General features: G+C 52.7%; 1 protein-coding gene across 2 annotated transcripts in view; it reads right to left on the bottom strand.

The window, feature by feature from the left end:
* Nucleotides 1–4202, bottom strand: part of AGAP1 (ArfGAP with GTPase domain, ankyrin repeat and PH domain 1) — a 557314-nt gene extending 553112 nt beyond the window's left edge. Inside the window, exon 1 of one of the 2 annotated variants that reach the window (XM_086720009.1) lies at nt 3981–4202. In XM_086720009.1, coding sequence (XP_086576135.1) covers nt 3981–4143 — 163 coding nt within the window. In that variant the 5' untranslated portion in view covers nt 4144–4202. The remainder of the gene's footprint in view (nt 1–3980) is intronic. The other variant, XM_086720010.1, reaches the window with a different exon arrangement.
* Nucleotides 4203–19846: the final 15644 nt, after the last annotated feature.

Here is a 19846-nt window from a genome sequence, read left to right as displayed (position 1 = left end):
GGTCCCCCCCTTGCTGGGGCTCGGGCCTTGAAGCCTTCTGTCAAAGCGCCCTCACCGGAGCAGAGCTCTGCGGGTAAGGACCGGGCCACTGTGCCTCTCCGAAGCCTTCAAGAGGAAGCCACACAAACCAGCGGCAGGGCCAGTGGGGAGCCTGGTTCCCCCTAATCTGCCACCTGGTAAGGGTGGTGGGGGGCCCAAGCGCTGGCCCAGCTCAATGAGCCTGTGTGTTGTCATTCCCCACCACAGCTCGGCCGCTGGCAGGCTGAATCACAACGTGCGATGCTGAAAGACGCATTATCCCTAAGAGAAGGACAAGTTTTATTTAACAAGGAAGGCAGCTGGCTCATTTACCTCGGCCCTGTCAACCCAACACACTTTCTAAAGGAGAACCCGAGGCGGGAACCCAACAGGTTGTCCACCCTGGAAGGAACAGTTCCGGACTCATTTCCGGGTGTGGAGAATACCCAGGCTACAAGCCGCGTTTCAGAGCACGCCACACCCCTGTGGGGAACCCCGCAGATCTGATCCAGTAAATGTGAAAAACAGCCATGCTTCCCTAAAAGCCAGAGATCTGGGAGAAAAAATAAATCTGAGTCTGAAGTGAAAATTGGAAAAAAATACTTTTTTTTCTGGACAAGGTAATGTTTTAAAACAAAAACAGAATCACATTTCCCATGCCCACAAACGGGGTCACAGACACATTCTTACTGGGGAATCTTGGTGAGCTCTTTCAAATGAGATCGTGCAATTCAGCCCATCACTGAGACACTTTTCCAATCCAGACCCACTTACGATCACTTTGAAATGAGCTCTGAATGGACGTTAGCTACACATCATTCCCTTTGACAAGGCCAGTCCTCACGCCAACAGCAAAAATTCCTGAAAACGCCAAAAAGAAAAGAAAAAAAAGCAGGAAATTTTTAAATAAATGATGGCACAGCCAAGTGCTGGATTATCACTCCGAGAAACTGTCTCTCCAAAGTTTCTTGTAACAGTGGAAAGTGCTCCCAATACGTTCACCAGGAAGCTCTGACATTATGAATCCAATGTTGTGTACGTACACACAGGGGTTGGGGTGGGGGTAGGCCTAGCTGGATGGTCTCTGAGATGCAGACGGTTTTCCGTTTGGCGGGACAAACGATTTTTAAACTATCTGCTATGATGTACGCATACTTTCCTGATGGGAAGTGGCTCTATTTTAAAATTCAGAAAGACATGTACTTTGCCACTATATCACCCTAACCCGCAAGGCTCTCAGGCAGGGCAGATCCGTGTATGCTCTGAGTTAACTCCGCCGCTCCCGGCACCTGCTCCCTTACAGCACGGGGCTCCTGCAAACAGCTGTTGTCTCTGGGCCCCGTGGCAGTGCTCTTGGTTTCAGTAAGAGCGAGTAACCCAAGCCCTGCACAACTACACAAAAGTGTTTCTGCACAGTGTTCTTTGCATAGCAAAAAATGTCGCCCTGCCAGAATTGAGCAATCCCCTCCACTTCCAAAACACTAAGAGCACAGACATAAATCACAACCGTACCTTAAAACTGGCACAGAGCAGGAGACCGTGTCATTATCGCAAACGGACTGGCCTTCCGTGAGAAGGGGCAGTGGAAGGTGCTTTGGGAGGCTATAGACCAAGGCTCTCCATTCAAATTATCCTTTGGTTCAGACCAGACTGAATGACCTCAGTCAAATTATCCCTCCTTGAACGGCCATCCTTTACCACACGAAGATAATGAAGCTGCCCCACATTCTCACGGGGTTGCTGCGGGCCGCACAATGAGATTACAAATGCAAGAGTATTTCTGCTAAAGTTCTATACAAATGAAAGGTGGTATCATTGCTGATAACAAGGCAAAGAACAGAAGAGCATTTGAATGGTTCCTAAGCTCCGTTCACAGCCAAATGCAAAACAGACATTCCTTTTTCTAACAGAAAAATAACAGCAACATCAAAGCCCCAACTAGGATTCGTTCACTGATTCTGAACCTTATTAGAAATGACAAAGATTCCGGCCAAGAAGGGGCTTAACTTGTCACCTGGTAAAGGTACCAAGGCAAACTACCAAAAACCACCATCTAGGAACCACGTGATTTTTTTTTTTTTAAGAGAGAAAGAAGCGAAAAGAAAAATGTAACCACATCCTCTTGCTAGAAAGTCAGGATGCTTTGCTGGGAGTGCTTGAGACCCCAGAGCTTGGCTTCAAGAATGAGAAATGAAAACGAGGCGTCATGAATCACTCAACTAGAGGTCTCTGCACAGCCACTAGGTGCTCTCGGTCAGGTGCATTCAATCCTTGTCTCGAGCTTTCATCATGTTTCATCAGACTTCTGTGGATGCAGCCAGAGAGCTGCAGAGAAACCGGGGAAACAGGCCCAGTGAGTGCCTCTCTCACTTTGACCACCACAGAGCCAGGGCTCCGGCTCTAGAGGAACCTTCATGCAGTATCACCCAGGCCATCGGCAGGTGCATGCGGGTCCCACGGCCACCCACAAATCCTGTCGGAGGCACATCGGAGAGTCTACCTCTCGAGGAATCTGGAAACATCTTACTTACATCGCCAACAAGGCGGCCGTGTGGTCTGACCGCCAGGTCCCACACAAGGCTGGAGCACTGCTCAGATCCTCCCAGTGAATCACGGAGTCCCCTACGGACATAGCTGGCCAATCAGCAGCCCGGCCGGGGCACTGTTCAAGTCCGTGGGGCTGCCAAATGCCGAGAAGGTCAGCACCACATCCACCCTCCCCATCTAACTGGCCAAGCGTCAAAGCAAGACGCTCTGGGGCCAGTTGCACAGAATGCACGGTGCCAAAGCAAAGCCTTCCTGTGGTCGATGCCCTCACAGATGGAGGGGAGCTGGGTGACTGCCTGCAGCCAGGCTTTTGGACAATCTCCTGCCAGGCCTTGGAACATTCTCAGTGTTCCTCAACAGCGGCCCCAGTGGCCTTTGGTTACGACAGTCGGTACTGCTGCCCACCCTGCAGGCCTTGTACCATCTCTGGCCAACGGAGGGGGAAAACATGCTGACTGAGCGTGGCTGGGGTAGAACTCCACACTGACTGCCCACCTCGACCCCCAGGTGGATCTCGGCCGGACCAAAACGGACAGGGCAAGGAGACAATCCTGAAGCCTAGTATCGGAGAAATAAAAGCCATCCCTAATCCCGAGAGAACACAGGCCCAGGAGAGGCAGAGCTCCGCACCTCTCCTGTAGCCACCCTTGACCAGCGGGAAGAGTAAAGGGCCTTCCGGACATGTGAAAGTGAAACCCAGAGACTGAGGGACCCCCCCCCCCGAGGGACCCCCCCCCCCCCCGCCCCATGCTTCTGGTAGGGCTCCTCTTCTAATACGACCCAAGACTTTTGGGAGAAAACACTCTATGGAGACCAGCCTTTGCACAGAGGCAGGTGGACACGCTCCTGGATGTGACACAGCCTGACACCCGGGCTGGCTGTCTGCAAGGGCTCCATTTGGCGGCCTGCACAGGGCCCCTGAGTGGGGCAAAGACAGGAAGGGGGCGGCCTGGCCCCAACTAAACACGCGGGCCAGAACCCCCAGCCCAGCAGCACTTCTCAAAACGTCTCCAGCGTCTAGCAAAGACGCTCGGCCCTGGCCTGGTAACCTGCCACGGGTCCGGTAGCACCAACCGCTCCGGCTGCCTTCCCCCACCCCCCGCCCCGGCATCGGTCGGGTCACTAGGGCGGCCCAGGACGCGGCAGCACCGAGCCACTTTCACACAGGAGAGACTCCGCTGCCCATTATCAAATGAACGCCGCCGGTCCAGCCTCCCCGGCCGAGCTGGCGGCGCCCTCGGCCTCCCCCCCGGCCGTCGCCCGGCCTTGCAGGACAGGAAGCAGGGGCAGCCGCGTGCCACGGCCCGGCGCGTGTGTACACACGCACGCACACACGCGCGCGCGCGCACCCCGCCGCGCCGGGGGCGCCCGCTCCCCCGCGCTTTCCAGAAGCCCCGCGGCGGCCCGGCCCTCACCTTCGATGGCGATGACGTGCTCCCGGATCTGGTTCTGCAGCACCGGCTCCTCCACGCGCTCCAGCAGCTCGTAGATGGAGTAGATGTTGGGGTGGACCGACTCGAAGCGCTGGATCTCGGCCCGGATGGCAGCCGAGTTGGCCAGCTGCTGCTGGTAGTTCATGGTGCAGGCGCCGCGCCCGGAGCCGCGCGCCCCCCGCCGCCGCCGCCGCCCCGCGCCCCGGGGCCCGCGGGCCGCCGAGCCCGGGGCGCCGCAGCCCCCGGGGAGCCGGGCCCGCCGGCGGCGGGCGGAGGAGGCGCGAGAAGAAAGGAGCGGGCGGAGCAGGCGCGGGGCCGGCCCGCGGACTCAGTTCATGGCCGGGACGCGCGGCCGGCGAGCGAGCGGGGCCCCGGCGCCCCGGGTCAGCGGGCCCCCATGGAGCGCGCCGCGGCGGGCGCGGCCGGCCCCGGAGGAGGCTCGCTCGGGCGCCTTCCTGCGCCGCAGCCGCCTTCCACCCCTAGGCGCTGCCCCGCCGAGCAGCCATTAAAGCCAGGCAGCCGCCGCGCTCCGAGCGCCGGGGCCGAGGGCCGCCCCCCTCCCCGGACAGTGGCCGCGCCGCTCCGGGCGCCCGGCCGCGGCGTGGGTCCGCGCGCTGCGTGCTGCGCCGCCCGCCGCGCCGGGGCCCCCCGCGCCGTGCCCGCCGTGCGCCGCCCGCCGAGCCGGGACCGAGCCGCAGGCGCCGCGCAAGCCGCGGAGCCCGCTCCGAGCGCCGCCCGCCGCCTGCCCGGCCGGCCCCCTCCCTGGCACGCAGGGCTCCGGCCCACGTCGGCCCCGCCTCCGCCCGCGCGCCCCGCCCGCCCGCGCGCTCGCCGCCCTCCGGCCGCCGCCGCTGCGTCCTCCGCGGCGCTTCCCAGCGCGCCGGATCCCGGGGAATTGCGCCAGGCTCCGCCCCGCGCCCGCCTCTGGGCTTCCTGGGACTTGTAGTCCGCGCCGCGCCGCGTCCCTGCTGGCCGGGACCGCGGGTAGGCAGGGGGCGCGCGGCCGGGGCCGGGACGGGGCCGGGGGGCGCGGGGCGGTCCCGCGGGGCGCACGGCCCTCCCCGCGGGCCCCTGCGCTGCCCCGGTGCCCTCGGGACCGGAAGGCGGGGCGCGAATCCCCCCCTCCCCGCCTCCGCACCCCCGCGTTTTCCTTTCCCAGCGGCTGGCTCCGGAAGGCGCTGCGACCCACCGGTGTCCCACGGCCGGGCCGGGTTGGCTTGCCCCCCACCCGCATTTTTTAACTTTTTGCCTCTTCAGAAAGTGACCTGAGTGCTTCCCCTTAATGAGGGAAATTTCTTCGCGAAGGCGAGAAACCGCCTTACCCGGGGGGGGGGGGGGGGGGGGCGTGGAGTTCACACTCCACGGGTGAACTGAAGTTTAAACGTGTGTACGAGGGGGGATGATGTACCACGGAGGCTTCCTAGGCATACTTTCCCCTTAGACAAAAGGGCTGAGAGGTATGGATTCTACGGCTCGTACGCCGCCGGCTCCGAGTGGGTCCCCAGTCCCTTGCCTGTGAACCCCCACCGCAACCCCCGCGTAAGCCCAGCCCCGGGACCCCGCGGAGCCGGACCGCACTGCAGCAGCGGCCTCGGCGCGCAGAGGGCTCTCCCCGCAAACAAATGGGGTCGTTGCAGACGTGCGGAACACCAGGGCCAATCGGCGGCCCCGCGGGGCCCGGTTTGTGCGCCCTAGGCAAGTCCCTGCCCCCCACCCACCCCAGTGGTCCTTTGGAAACCGAACAACGCCGCCCAGCCATCCCTGAGCAAAGCCGGCTGAGCCTTCCCCAGGTTCGCCTGCACCCTGCATATTGCCCCCTGATATCCAGCCTCGCTGGGCTCACAAGCCCCCCCCCCGCCCCCCAGACAAATGTGCCCATCATCTTCGGCATTCTGAGCCTTTGCTCCTGCCCTCCTCCCGGTCCCCAAGTCCCGTCAGGGTTCCTGACATACTTAGAGTTCACTGCTCCATCTGTGATATGCCTCTGGCTTTACACTTATTGTAAGTAACTAATAACCGGGATGCCGGCATGTGGCCTCATTTTACTTAACCTATCAGCAGGCGTTGGTCACTCCCTCTCCTGGAAACCCCTTCTTCTCCTGGCTGCTGAGATAACGTGCCCATCAGGCTTTCCTACTACTTCCCTGGCTTCTCAGCCCCTTTTGTGATTCCTGCTTGCTTCCCTAACCTCTGAAATATGGAGGGAGGTGGGGCTTGTCCCTGGGCCTCTTCTCTTTTCTGTACGCAGTGATCTCTGTCATTTGGCTTTGAATATCACACACAGTACAGTTTCATGAACCTCAGATTCATCTCTCCAGCCCAGACCTCACCCCTGAATAACAAATGCGTATCCAACTGCCTCTACATCACTGGGACGCCCACTGGCAGTTTAAATGCAACATCTCAGGCTGAACTCTTGCTATTCCTTCCCCCTGCTCCTCCTGAAATCGTCCCCATCCCACTTATGGGCAACTTCTCTCTTCTGTTTGCTCAGGGTAACAACTCGGTGCCGTCCTGGATGCCTCTCCTCTCATGGCCCAGATGGTGTCAGCTATACTCCCAAAAGATCCAGAATCCCACTGCTCCTCACCACACCCTGTCACCACTGCTGTGTCCTCATCATCTCGCCTCTGGGTTATCGCTAGGTGATTGATCTAACCATCCATCTCCCTGCTTCTTACCTTGTGCCCTTACAGTCTATTCTCAATAACAGTCTATTTTCTGATGAACCTTTTAAAACCTAAGTTAGGTCATGTGACACCCCTGCTCAAAACCCTCCCATGACTCCCATCCCACTCAGAGTGAAATCTAGCTCTCACTCTTGCCTCCGAAGCCGTATAGGCACCAGTGCCTGTCAAAAAGCTATGCAGGGTCTGAGCATTTCCCCTACTGGTAAGCTAACAAGTTAGCGTGCTGCAATGTCATGGATGCCTGCAGAAGACAAGAGACTCCTGGGTCAGAAACAAAGGACTTTATCATTCCCAGCAATAGCAGCAGCTAGATTATCAGCACTTTCATGCGCCATTTCACCGAGCCCCCTTCCCACAGGGCCACGAGGTCCAGAGGCACACTGAGTGGGTTGCCCTAGAGGCAACTCTGAGCTTAGAGAACCTTTTATATGGAAAGTAAGCGTGTCTGCCCTTAACTGTGAACAGGAAACACTAACTCCATCTGCCAAAGCTGTTTGCCCTGCAAAGGATCTTGAAGAGGTGTTTCAGAGCAAAGACAGTCCGTGTCTCTGCCCGCAGATGGGCAGAAGGATGAGAGACCAATGAGGGATGGTCTGTCCTCTTTAGCCACACTGTGGACCTCCTTGCTTTCCTTAAGTACACCAGGCACATCCCCTGGTTGCACTCGGTGTTTCCTCTGTCGGGAATATGCTTCCTCAGCAACCATGTGGTTCCTCCACTTACTTCACGTATTTGTTCCAAATCCACCTTCTCAGGAAGGCTTGGCCAGACACCCTGTCTAAAATGGCGTCCCTCTTCACCAATACTTCATGTCTCACTTCCTCACTGCGGCAAGAAGAAGATGCCCACATCCTAATCCCTGAAACCTGTAAATATGTTACCTTTCATGGCAAAGGGCTTTGCAGATGTGATCAACTTAAGGATGCTCAGATGGGGACATTTTCCTGGACCATGTGTGTGGGTCCAGTGTAATCACAAGGGTCTATGAGGAAGCAAGAGGGTCAGTGTCAGAGAAGGAGATGGGAGTACAGATGTGGGGGTCAGAGAGAAAGAGAGAGAGAGAGGTTGGAAGATGCTACATAGTGCTGGCTTTGAGATGGAGGAAGGAGCCATGAGCCAAGGAACGTACGCAGCTTCTAGAAGCCGGAAAGCCAGCACAACGGATCTTTTTCTAGAGGATCCAGAAGGAACACAGCCTTATTGACACACTTGTGGCGTGTAACTTCCAGAACTATAAGGTAGTAAATTTGTATTTACACCATTAAGTTTGTGGTCATTTGTTTCAGCAGCAGATAGGAAACTAATATACTTGTTTTATTTTTTTCTTAGCACTTCCCTGTTTGAGACAATACGTACTTTACTTATTTATCTTAGGTAGGGTCTGTGTCCGCCTCTAAAATATAAGCTCTACAAAGGCCAGGATTTTTGTGTTTTGTTCCCTATTTGATCCTCAGCACCTATAAGAAGTGCCCTACATAGTAGGTGCCCAGTAAATGCTTGTCAAACGAATGGCTTCCCCATTAAATTGTAACTTCCATGAAGACAGGACCATCTCTCATTTGCACAGTTGCTTGGTCATTGCAGGAGCAATAAATAGTCAATAAATTAATGAAAGAGCAAACATCTCTCAAAAAGTAAGACTCTCCTCTTGCCACGCACGTAGCAGGTATTCAACAAATGTTAGCCAAATTGAAATGAAAGTTAGTTTCCCCAGCAACACGAGACCCAGTGGCATTCACCAGAAGGTTACTTTAGATTCATCGTATGCAAATACAGCCAAGAATTCTGGCCATTTTTGATATGATAGTCCTTCCAAGGACTTCTATTTATGAGTGAAAACCTCACTATGAGACCAAGCTGGCCCTCACCGTAATGAATTTCTCCTGTGACCAGAAGAATCCAGGAAAACGCTAATAACCATCCCATTCATTCATTCATTCATTCATCCATTCATTCTCTCATTTCCTCATTCAACCAATCTTTGTTCATTTACCTACTAATCCTGGGCAGGGTGCCACGTTCTAGGAACACAAAGATAAAAAAGATGATACCTGCCTTTCATGAGCTCACATTCCAGGAGACTATCCGTAGAAGAGGCACTGCTTTCAGGGTTCAGCATGTGAATCCAAGTCCCAGATCATGATCAGAGAGTAAGTGAGGACAGCTGTGGATGAAGGCATCCATGAAGACCCTCCACACACACACACACATGAACACTGAGTTCACACACAAACACATCCCGTGGCTGAGCTAGAGTTGGGTGAATAATTCTGGTAATGTCTAATGAAAAGTGGGAATTCAGGGCAATTCTGCAGGTGACTGGCCATAGACCTACACGTTCTCTCACAGCACAGCAGTGCAGATTGGGTGGTCCGTAGGAATAATTTTACAGCCATAACCTTAAACATCAAAATGCTCCCCATCCCCCAACCCACAGAGCTGCCCTTATACCCAGCTATTCCACCTAAATCGTCTCTAAGAAGTGTTTTAGAAAATTCATGATGTATTCTGCGTCTTTGGATTTTTTGTGTGCTTGACCCATTTGCCCAAGCTTGATTTGATTTCGTCGGATTATTCTGTACATATGGTTGAAGGGCTGCGGGATTTTGATTTGGCATGTGTGTGGGCTGTAATATGACAGAGGTCAACTCACCTCATGGGGTCATCTGCAGAGGGCAGTGGGGAGCTTTGGAGAATCAGTGTCCCATAAAGGCTTTGGGCTCCTGGGGAAGGTGGGGAAGAGTCGTATAGAGGTAGGAGAGAAGAGCAGGGACCAGGAGGAGGGGGGGATTCAGAAAGTGCCCACATTACACTTCCTCATCTTGCATTTCCCCCAGGACAGATTTTTGCCTCTGGGGAAATAACTCTGGGATGGAGATCAGAACACACCCATGGTGTTTGCAGTTTGGGCACTCGGCTGATCTTGGCTGCGCTGTGCAGGGCCATTCACTTCTACCCCACGTAGCTCTCATTCTCCCCCTGACACCATGGGCTAGACCAGGCAGGTACATCTGTTAGTAACAGCGGAAGTTCAAGAGAACAAGCCCCAACGGGCAAGCGTATTTCAAACATCCGTAAGCAAGTCACAAAGCTGAGCCCAGAGTAAGGGGAAGGAAGCATGGCCCACTCCCAGTGGGATGGCCCTGCGAAGTGACTGGGCAGGTGTGGATGAATAATCCCGCTACTGGGAGGCAGCACAGAGTCGGCTCCTAGCCTGGTCTCTCGTGCCATCCTTGGCCATGCAACCCCGTGATTCTGTTGACATTGTGTTCATCGGTCAGTCATTTGGCCCAGGGAGGAAAGCAGTGACGTGTCACAGGTGGTCATGAGCATGAAATGATTTATATGTCAGGTGCTTTGCAAGGGAGTAAGCGTTTCCGTGAGCCTCAGTTTTCCTAGCTGTAAAAGATAGATGATAACAATACCTAAAACACAGCTTTCGGGGCCCCTGGGTGGCTCAGTCAGTTAGATATCCGACTTCAGCTCAGGTCACGATCTCACAGTTTGTGGGTTCGAGCCCCATGTCGGGCTCTGTGCTGTCAGCACGGAGCCTGCTTCGGATCCTCTGTCTCCCTCTCTCACTGCCCCTCCCGGCCCTCAAAACGTAAAACATTGAAAAAAATTTAAACACAGCTTTCCCAAGTTCACATAGCTATTATAGGTGACTGACTCCGGACCTGTTTGACGTTGTGCACCTTTTCTCTATGCGTGACCTCCCAACCATTGAATGCAGCAAGGACAGTGATGCAGGATGTCTGAGAGGGGCTCATGTACAGCAGGGCCACTTCTGCTCGTCTTTTCCTCCTCTTCCCCGCGCTTCCAGCCCCTTCCGCTTGCCCTTGGCCACCACGTTGTGAAGAATCTGAGCCACATGAAGATGCCACATGTGGATAAGACATCGTTCAGATGATTCCAGCTCTGCTGCTGAGGCCCCAGCTACGAGAGGGGGAGAAACCTGTCGTCCCCTCTGTGCCTTGTCTGAATCCCTGACTCACAGAAACTCGGAGACATAATAAATGATTCTTTCCGTTTCAAGCCGCTACATTTTGGAGTAGTTTGTGCCATAGTAATAGATGCCAATAGACAATCCTTGAACCCTGTGAAAATGTCTGAGAATCGTGGCGCGTATGGGAGAGGACGTGTGTAAGACGTTTTCGTTCTTGAGTCATCATTCATTGAGCCTTTACCCCGAACCAGGGACGCCTTGAGAGAGAGCCCACTTTCCCCAACAGTTCTGCTCCTCAGCTCCAGGCGGCCCTTATCTGAGGGCCATGCCTCATCCTCATCCAGAGCAGTATTCTCTGTTCTCTATTGCTACCCAAACTTAATGGCTTCAACCACACAAGTGTGCTATTCTCTCCTTCTAGAAGACTTCCCTGGGTCTCCCCAGACTGCAATCAAGGTGTCAATGGCCACGTTCATTTCCACAGGCTCTGGGTAGGATCTGTTTCCTTCTTGCCTCCCAACCTCTTCAGGCTGTCCTCGCTCCCTGGCTTGTGGCCCCTTCCTCCATCGATGTCACAGCCAGTGAAGATGAGTGGAGTTTTCCTCACATCACATCACCCTGACCCTCTCCTTTGTTGCTGGCTCTTGCTTTTTGGAACACCTCTGATTACATTGACCCCGCATGGATAATCCAGGATAATTTCCCCCTCTCAAGGTCATCTTATTTGGAACCTTAGTTCCACCTGCAATCTTTGTTCCTCTCTGACATGTATGGTAACATCTCCAAGGGTTCTGGGCATTAGGACACGGACATCTTTGGGGAGGGGTTACATTATTCTGTCGGTATCACAGTAATAAACTCTGCCATTGTCCAATAGGCAATATCTAATACTGTTGTTGACTATTTGGTGTTGTCACAGGTAATAGTTGCATTGAAACCCATGAGTAACCAGAAGAGTTTTCAGAGGAAATGCTAGGTTGCCGCAATCAGCCTTGGGCCCACTCACAACACTCAATTGCCAGGTAGCTATTTGGGATTCATGACATCTGTGTAACCTGGTAAGTCACCTGCCACTAACATGTTCAGGACCCCACACAGGACCCCGTGGCCCCCAACCCAAGGTGAAGGAAAACAGAAATACAGACGAACACGGCTTTTAAAGGCTCATGCCTTTCTGTCTTTTATGCTGGCATATTTAGGTCAGTGAGTGGTTATTTGTAGGGTTAGAAGAATATCTTCCTCTTATGAAAAGTAAACAAAATGAGCAGTAGTACTCTTTTGCGTAAGGTCCTTTTAAAAAGATTTTCTCATGTAATAGATAGCCTTAAAATTAATTTAATGAACGATGTATGGCTTTTATCTACATTTCCAAAATCCCACCAGCAAGGCAAATGGTTCCTACTTGAAATCCAAGTTTTACCCCTCCACGTGTCACGAAAATGAGGGTATGGTTGTTAAGGGCTCTTAGAAAGTTTTAGGGATAACAGACACAGGGCAAGGGCAAATCAGAGTTCAAAGGGATAGGGCAAATTAAAACTGAACACTGGATGTTACCTTTCTCAGAAGTTCCTTGGTCACGGCCATTGGGATCCCTCACCTTTGATCTTTCCACTCAGGCCCCTCCCTTCTCTTGGGGCCATGCTCCTCTCCTCGCCCATCTTGAATTGCCAGGAAGGAATTTGCCCCAAACCACGATACTGTGTGGTATTCACTTTGCCTCTTTGGATAAAGACAAGGGGGCCAAAAAAAAGGTCCATCGCTATATTCCTCTGAATTTTTTTTTTTTTAAATTTTTTTTTTCAACGTTTATTTATTTTTGGGACAGAGAGAGACAGAGCATGAACGGGGGAGGGGCAGAGAGAGAGGGAGACACAGAATCAGAAACAGGCTCCAGGCTCTGAGCCATCAGCCCAGAGCCCGACGCGGGGCTCGAACTCACAGACGGTGAGATCGTGACCTGGCTGAAGTCGGACGCTTAACCGACTGCGCCACCCAGGCGCCCCAATATATTCCTCTGAATTAAGGAGTAATTGTCACTCAGAGATGATTTCTATGGGTCATGATTCTTCAATAGGTTGAAAGATTAATTCTATCAGTGAAGAATAGGATATAATAGGGCAGAAAGGGGTAGAATAGAATAGAATAGAATAGAATAGAATAGAATAGAATAGAATAGAATAGAAGGAATAGAATAGAATAGGGTGGAATGGAATGGAATGGAATGGGGTGGAATGGAATGGAATGGAATGGAATGGAATGGAATGGAATGGAATGGGGTGGAATGGAATGGAATGGAATGGAATGGAATGGAATGGAATGGAATGGAATGGAACGGAATAGAGCACAACACAACAGAATATCAGTGCATCAGAGGCGGTAGGCGTGAGTACTATTTATAGAGGGAACGATTACCTCGTGAACTTCCGTGACTCAGTAACACAGAGAGTAAGAACTGTCTCTCAGAGGACAAGCATGTAAGCACAATGCCCACCCTGCCTTCCACCTGGATGTCTTTGCTCAGCATAACTCTTCCGGAGTCCCCATGTTGTATCAGCTTCTATGGCTGTTGTAACAAATTACCACAAATTCGGCGGTATAGAGCAACACGCCTTTAATGTCTTACCTTTCTGAAATAGGTGTCACTGGGTTGACATCAAAGTGTTTGGAGGCTCCAGGGGAGAATCTCTTTCCTTGCCTTTTCTTTCTTTTTCTTCTTTTTGTTCCGAGAATTTTTTGTACAATTTTTTTAATGTTTTATTTATTTTTGAGAGGGAGAGAGACAGAGGGTAAGTGGGGGAGGGGCAGAGAGAGAGGGAGACACAGAATCCGAAGCGGGCTCCAGGCTCTGAGCTGTCGGCACAGAGCCCAGCATGGGGCTCGAACCCACGAACCACAAGATCATGACCTGAGCCAAAGATGGAAGTTTAGAGACTGAGCCACCCAGGTGCCCCTGTTTCCTTGCCTTTTCCAGCTGCAAAAGGCTTCCTGTTGTTCCCTGGCTCATGGCCCCTTCCTCCCTCTTCACTTCTTTTTTAAGTTTATTTATTTATTTTGAGAGGGAGAGAGAGCATGATCAGGGGAGGGGCAGAAAGAACCCAAAGCAGGCCCCTCACTGTCATCACAGAGCTCGACTTGGGACTTGAACTCAAGAACCGCGAGATCATGACCTCAGCCAAGCTAGAGAATCGGCCGGCTGCTCAACGGCTGAGCCACTGACTCCGCCTGCCCGGCCTTCCTCCCTCTTCAAAGCCAGCCGTGTGTCCAATCTTCTCACCTCCCTCTCACTCTCCTGCCTCCCGCTTAGAAGGCGTGTGTGGTTACATGGGGCCCACCGGGGTGATCCAGGATAATCGCCCCAGTTCAGGAGCCTTAATTTAACCACACCTGCAACATCCCTTCTGTCACGCAAGATAGACTTTTCACAGGTTCCCGGTATGGGGTGTGGACATCTTTGGGGCATTTATTCCTCTTACCTCTGATGCTGTAAATGCAGTAGAAACAAATGTGATATAAACAGTCATGTCATGGGGCACCTGGGTGGCTCAGTCGGCTAAGCATCCAACTTCAGCTCAGGTCATGACCTCCCGGTTCGTGGGTTTGAGCCCTGCGCTGGGCTTTGTGCCGACAGCTCAGAGCCTGGAGCCGCTTGGGATTCTGTGTCTCCCTCTCTCTCTGCCCTTCCCCCACTCATGCTCCGTCTCTCTCAGTCTCAGAAATAAATAAACATAAATTTTAAAAATGTTTTTAGTGTTTATTTTTAAGAGAGACAGAGAGAGACGGAGCATGAGTGGGGGAGGGGCAGAGAGAGAGGGAGACACAGAATCCGAAGCAGGTTCCAGGCTCTGAGCTGTCAGCACAGAGCCTGACACGAGGCTCCGACTCACAGACTGTGAGATCGTGACCTGAGCTGAAGTCGGACACTCAACCGACTGAGCCACCCAGGCGCCCCTAAAAACATTTTTAAACAGTCATGTTCTATATGTATATATACATATATATATATATGAGGACATCATGCTCGCTGAAAGAATCAGTCACAGAAAGGCAAATACTGCATTCTAAGTATATAGTTCCGTGACATTAAGTACATTCACATAGCTGTGCCTCCCATCTGCAGAGCTTTTCCATCTTGTAAAACTGAAATAACATCCCCATTAAATACAATTCCCATTCTTGCTCCCCCAGCCCCTGGAGACCACTATTCTACTTTCTGTCTGTATGGATTTGACTCCTCTAAGTGGGATCATGCAGGATCTGCCTTTCCGTGACTTCCGCAACTGGCTTCTTCCAGTGAGCGTGATGGCCTCCAGAACTTGCTTCCTTTTGAAGGCTACGTAACCTTCCGTTATATGTATATAAATGATACATAATGTTCATATGGCATTTGTTTACCTACTCATCCATCAACGGACACTTGGGTTGTTTCCATCTTTTGACTATTGCGAACGAGGACTCTACGAACACGGGTGTGTAAATACTTCCTGGAGACCCTGCCTTCATTGCCTTTGGGGGCGTTTATCCAGAGGAGGGATTGCTGGACAAGCCAAGTCCTCGTAACCGCATGTCAAAGCGAAACTCAGTCTGCTTTCAGGGCGGGGTTGCAGCTCCTCAGATTCATGCCGGACAGAAGGCACTGGAAGGCTGCAGTCTGAGCGTGCCATGGAATCATTGCTGCGGAAGGGACCTCGAAGTCCCTTTCCCACACTGATGAGAAAACTGAGGCCCCACGGATGAAGTCACTTCCCCAACCTGCAGCGCTTCTTAGAAACAGACCCAGCAGCGGTGCTGAGCCTGTGAGGGCCACCAGGTCCCCACGTGGGGACACAGGGGTGGGGACACCGCACACGGCTGCAGACCCAGCAGGCTTGTGGTGTCAGGGTGCCCAGAGCGGAGGAAGTGCCAGCCCCAGGGCAGAAACGCACGGCTCAGTGGAAATGCCCCTGCCCCTTCCCGGTGGCCATACAGCCGCACGGCGACTGTCGCCCTGGCAGGTTTCCGCGGGCCCAGCTGGCGTTACTTCTCCCCTCTCCCGAACGAAGGTAAAAGCCAAAGATGCCTCACTCTCCTAGCCACCCCCTCAAGCCATTCCCCGCGTGCCACGAGAACACTGGGGAGTGTTCGTGTCAGCTACGGGAGTGTGAAAAACGCATCCATAATTTGCACGCTGACCTTAGATTTGCAGCGGTTTCAGAGGCAGGCGTCGCTGGAGACACGTGCTCACACAATTGTGCAAATCACTTCTGCGTATCAGGTGCAAAACGCGTGATAATTCTGAGTGCACGAATTTTCCTCTCATAAAACGCAAGATTAATTTGCCTATACACACTCTGTGCGCAGATTAAGGAGCTGGTTTGATACACAGGGCTTGGGCTGATGAACAAATGAGACATTGAGAAATCAGATGCAAATGAGTCGTTTACAGACACTTCTGAAATTATATAATCGTCTCCCAGATCATGTGAAAGCCAAGTAATGATTTAGAATGAATCTACCGAGGCAGCTAAAAGGACGGTTTCTGTGATGTTTACCAACCGCCCATCTCTCATCACATTTGTCACGTAGTTTTGAAAGCCCCTCCACGCTTTTTTGTTTTCTAGATTGCCTGCTGCAGTCTCTTTGGGGGCTTCGTTCCACTTTAGGATTTCGTACGTTTGGTAATCTGTTCCTCGCGGCGTACCTTCTGAATGTATGCAAAACGACACCGACCACCAAGGAGTGCTTTTCTGTTCTCCAATTTTCATTTGGTTTCCAAATATAGGTTCAGTTTAAATATTTATCGAATCGCCACTGAGTCCTTGGCGTCTTCCAAAGTTATCTCGTTTAACCTTTCTCAGACCTTTGCGGGCTGGGTCGGGGGGAGGTGACTTACCCCAAGCCACCGCCGGAAGAGACACACGCACCCACGATGAAAGCCCAGCTTTCTGTTTTCTGAGTGTAAGCCCCTGTGCCTTCCTTCCTCACCGCAGCGTCCCTCCTGATGTTAAAAAACACGGCGGAATTTTCATGAGCCTGATGGCAGAGATTTTCTGTGACATGGAAGACGGGCCCGTTACAAAATAGATCTGGATCGAGTGTTGTTTCCTGTGAAACCAAAGAGCGTTTTCTTGCCCTAACCCTGTTCCCTCGTCTTTGCACCAGGCACGTTTTGGGACCAGGAGCTGACGCTCTGCTAAGCTGGGACCCACCCGGCTTGGCGCACTGGCTGCAAGGATCCCTTCCCACCGCGCCCTCCGTCTCGCTGCCCAGAGTGTGAGCGAGTCACGCCGAGGGGGCCGAGCCGCCAGCTTTCCGCACGTGTCCCGAGAACACGGGGCTGCCTTTGGAAAAGCCATTTGTTTGGACGCCCCTCCTCCTTTTCCGGGACCGGCGGTTGTCAAACCGTGTTCCTGGGAACCCCCGAGGAAGTCCAGCGGCGGTGGGTGGGGAGGGCCTGAGTCCGCTGGGTTCTCCCACCTCCCCTGCTCCCCAGTGTTTTGGTTCTCTCTACATCAAAGCCTCCGCTTTATCTCAATATAGGAGGTTGCCCACTGGATTCACGTTTGGGGAAAGTTGAGAAGCACCAAGCACCAGTACAGGGCATCAAAATGCTTTCTAAGTGTTTAGTATCATCTGTGGGCATTATCGGCTTGGGGCGTTTTTGCTCTGCCCACGCATCAAAGGAGAGGGCAAAGGGATGATGTGGGCAGAGGGGGAACCGATGAAGATTAGTCTTTGCTTTTCTTTTTCACACCACCCTCGGATTCTGTTTTCCTTCCATCATTCCCTCCACTGACAGCAGAGAGGGGCTAACAGAACACTGGGTTGTGGGTTGGACGACGGCACAGCCTGCAGACTAGATCCCACCCACAGCCTGTTTCTCTATGGCCTATCAGGTAAGAATCATCTTTACATTTTATTTTATTTTTTATTTGTTTTAATGTCTATTCCTTTTGGAGAGACGGAGAGAGACAGATCGTGAGTGGGCAAGGGGCAGAGAGAGAGGGAGACACGGAATCCGAAACAGGCTCCAGGCTCCGAGCGGTCAGCACAGAGCCGTACATGGGGCTCGGACCCACGAACCGTGAGATCATGACCCGAGCCGAAGTCGGACGCTTAACCGACTGAGCCACCCAGGTGCCCCTCATCTTTACATTTTAATGGTTTTTAAAGGGCCAAAAGAAGACTATTTCACAACATAGGGAAGTTACATAAAATTTCCATTTCAGCATCTGAATAAAGTTTTATTAGAACACATCCAGGTCCATTCATTTGCATGCTGCCTATGGCTGCTTTCATACTACAGGGTTGAGTAGCTATGACAGAGACCATAAGACCTGCCAAGCCTACACTATTTCCTGGTGGGCCCTCTCCATAGAGGTTTTGCTGATCCTTATGTTACTTTTAGAGGGTGCTGCCTGGTTTTAGAGGCAGATCTCTAGTAGTAACAGAACACAGGAAATCACGGGAAGGGTCTGGGATGAAGGTCAAGGAGTAAGTCATCGGCACCCCCCTGTAGTTTTAGCCGTCCTGTGGGGGAACCTATGGATCCATAAGGAAGAGGGTAACCAGGTCAGTACAGAGCTTTTATCTTGATGCTGTGGGACTGAGGGAACAGGAAGTATATGAATATGCCAATAGCATACACTGACCTTTGGCAGCCCATTCCTAAATGTCACTGGTTTTGCTGTACCAATCTGGTCTTTGAAGCAGTTGTGTAACCAACAGCATCACGCAAAGCTGGACGGAGCTTGGTGGGGGGCCATCCACACCAACATTCACTAAATAGTTAACGTATGCAGTTGCAAAGCTGCATCTCAGGAGGCTAAAGAGGAAGGCACTTGAGGGATATCACGCACCAGCCCTCGTCTCCATTCACAGCTGTTCAGCTCTGCCCCAAACCTGCATCACCCATTCAGGAGAACATCCGGCTCTGGTAGGAGAATCACCCGGAATCACCATCTGTAGAAGGCAGCCTGGCCACTGTCCGTCTCGGGCTTCTCGCTGCAGTCCATTTGGACTCAAGGAGTAGACCTGGAGACGAGGATTTGAGCGCTGGGAGCTGACCTGAGAGGTGATCCCAGGAAGCCCCAGAAGGGATGCTGGGAAGGGAGAAGGAAAGGGAGGAAGCCAGTGTAGGGTGTGCTTCTGGGAAGGGTGCTTCTAGAGGCGACTGGGGCTCAGTCCCCCAGGGTCCTCTAGGAGAGTGCAAATGTGTCACCCCAAAAGGGAGGACGCTGAGATATCTATTCACTGATCCACTGGTTGAGGGCTGTTCTCGGAGGTGTTGGTTCCCTGACATGATCACAGACATCCCTTGAGTTCCCACGGGGAATATCCATCCATGAGTTTGGGCAGTGAGCCTAGGGTGCAGGGAGGCACCCTTCATGTTCTCCACCCCCCTCTCCACACACCATGTGAGGATTCTGGGATGTGCACAGCCCCCATCTTGGTTCGTTTGCAGAAGTGTTTTGTGTCCCTCGCAGTCTGATGCTCTCGGAGGCCACCCAGCTGGTCCCAACTCCATTCATCTCTGGGGCTGCAGGAAGAGGAAGACAGTGTCACAAGTGGGGAGGAGGGGCTGGGGCCCAGGAAGCGGTAGCAATCCTGCCTCTGTCAGGGACCGGGTGTGTGGGGGCTCCCCCAGCATAGCCACCAACTCCCTGTCCCCGGAGTAAATGACTTCCTTACCTGGGCTTCTGTCTCCCAACTTGAAAATCACAGGATGGCCCAGAGGACTTGCAGGCCAGCGCTTCTCAGGCTTTAATGTGCTCACAGATTACCCGAGCCTCACTAACATCGCAGCTTCCGGTTCAGTAGGCCTCACTAAGGCCCGAGATTCTGCACTTCGAGCAGATTCCAGGTGAAGCCATTGGTCTCGTCTGCCCCTCTCATGTTGAATAGCCAGGCTGTAGTGCACCTGTCCACCAAAAATCTCTGGTTAACCAGGTCGTAGGGGAATGGGGGGGGGGGTCCTACAACTTACACAGCTGTTAGTGGAAACATATTGGTTGTTGCTATGCTAATCCTTGCCCTTCAATTTCTAAAATGTTTCAGACCACAGCTCTGTTTCAGGAAAGTCATGGTATTTTTGAAAACCAAAGCAATTTCTAGGAGTTTCTTAGAAATGAACGCAACCCCTGTGTCTTTCTCTCAAAGGGCATTTCTCTGAGATTCCAAAAGTCCTGCCTGTGCCATTACCCCATACCACCTGCTTGGTTATTAAAAGCACAGAA

This window comes from Puma concolor, chromosome C1 (assembly GCF_028749965.1).
Source record: "Puma concolor isolate L17-30 chromosome C1, mPumCon1.1.hap2, whole genome shotgun sequence".
Lineage (NCBI taxonomy): Eukaryota > Metazoa > Chordata > Mammalia > Carnivora > Felidae > Puma > Puma concolor.
This window is presented reverse-complemented; position numbering and strand designations above follow the sequence as displayed.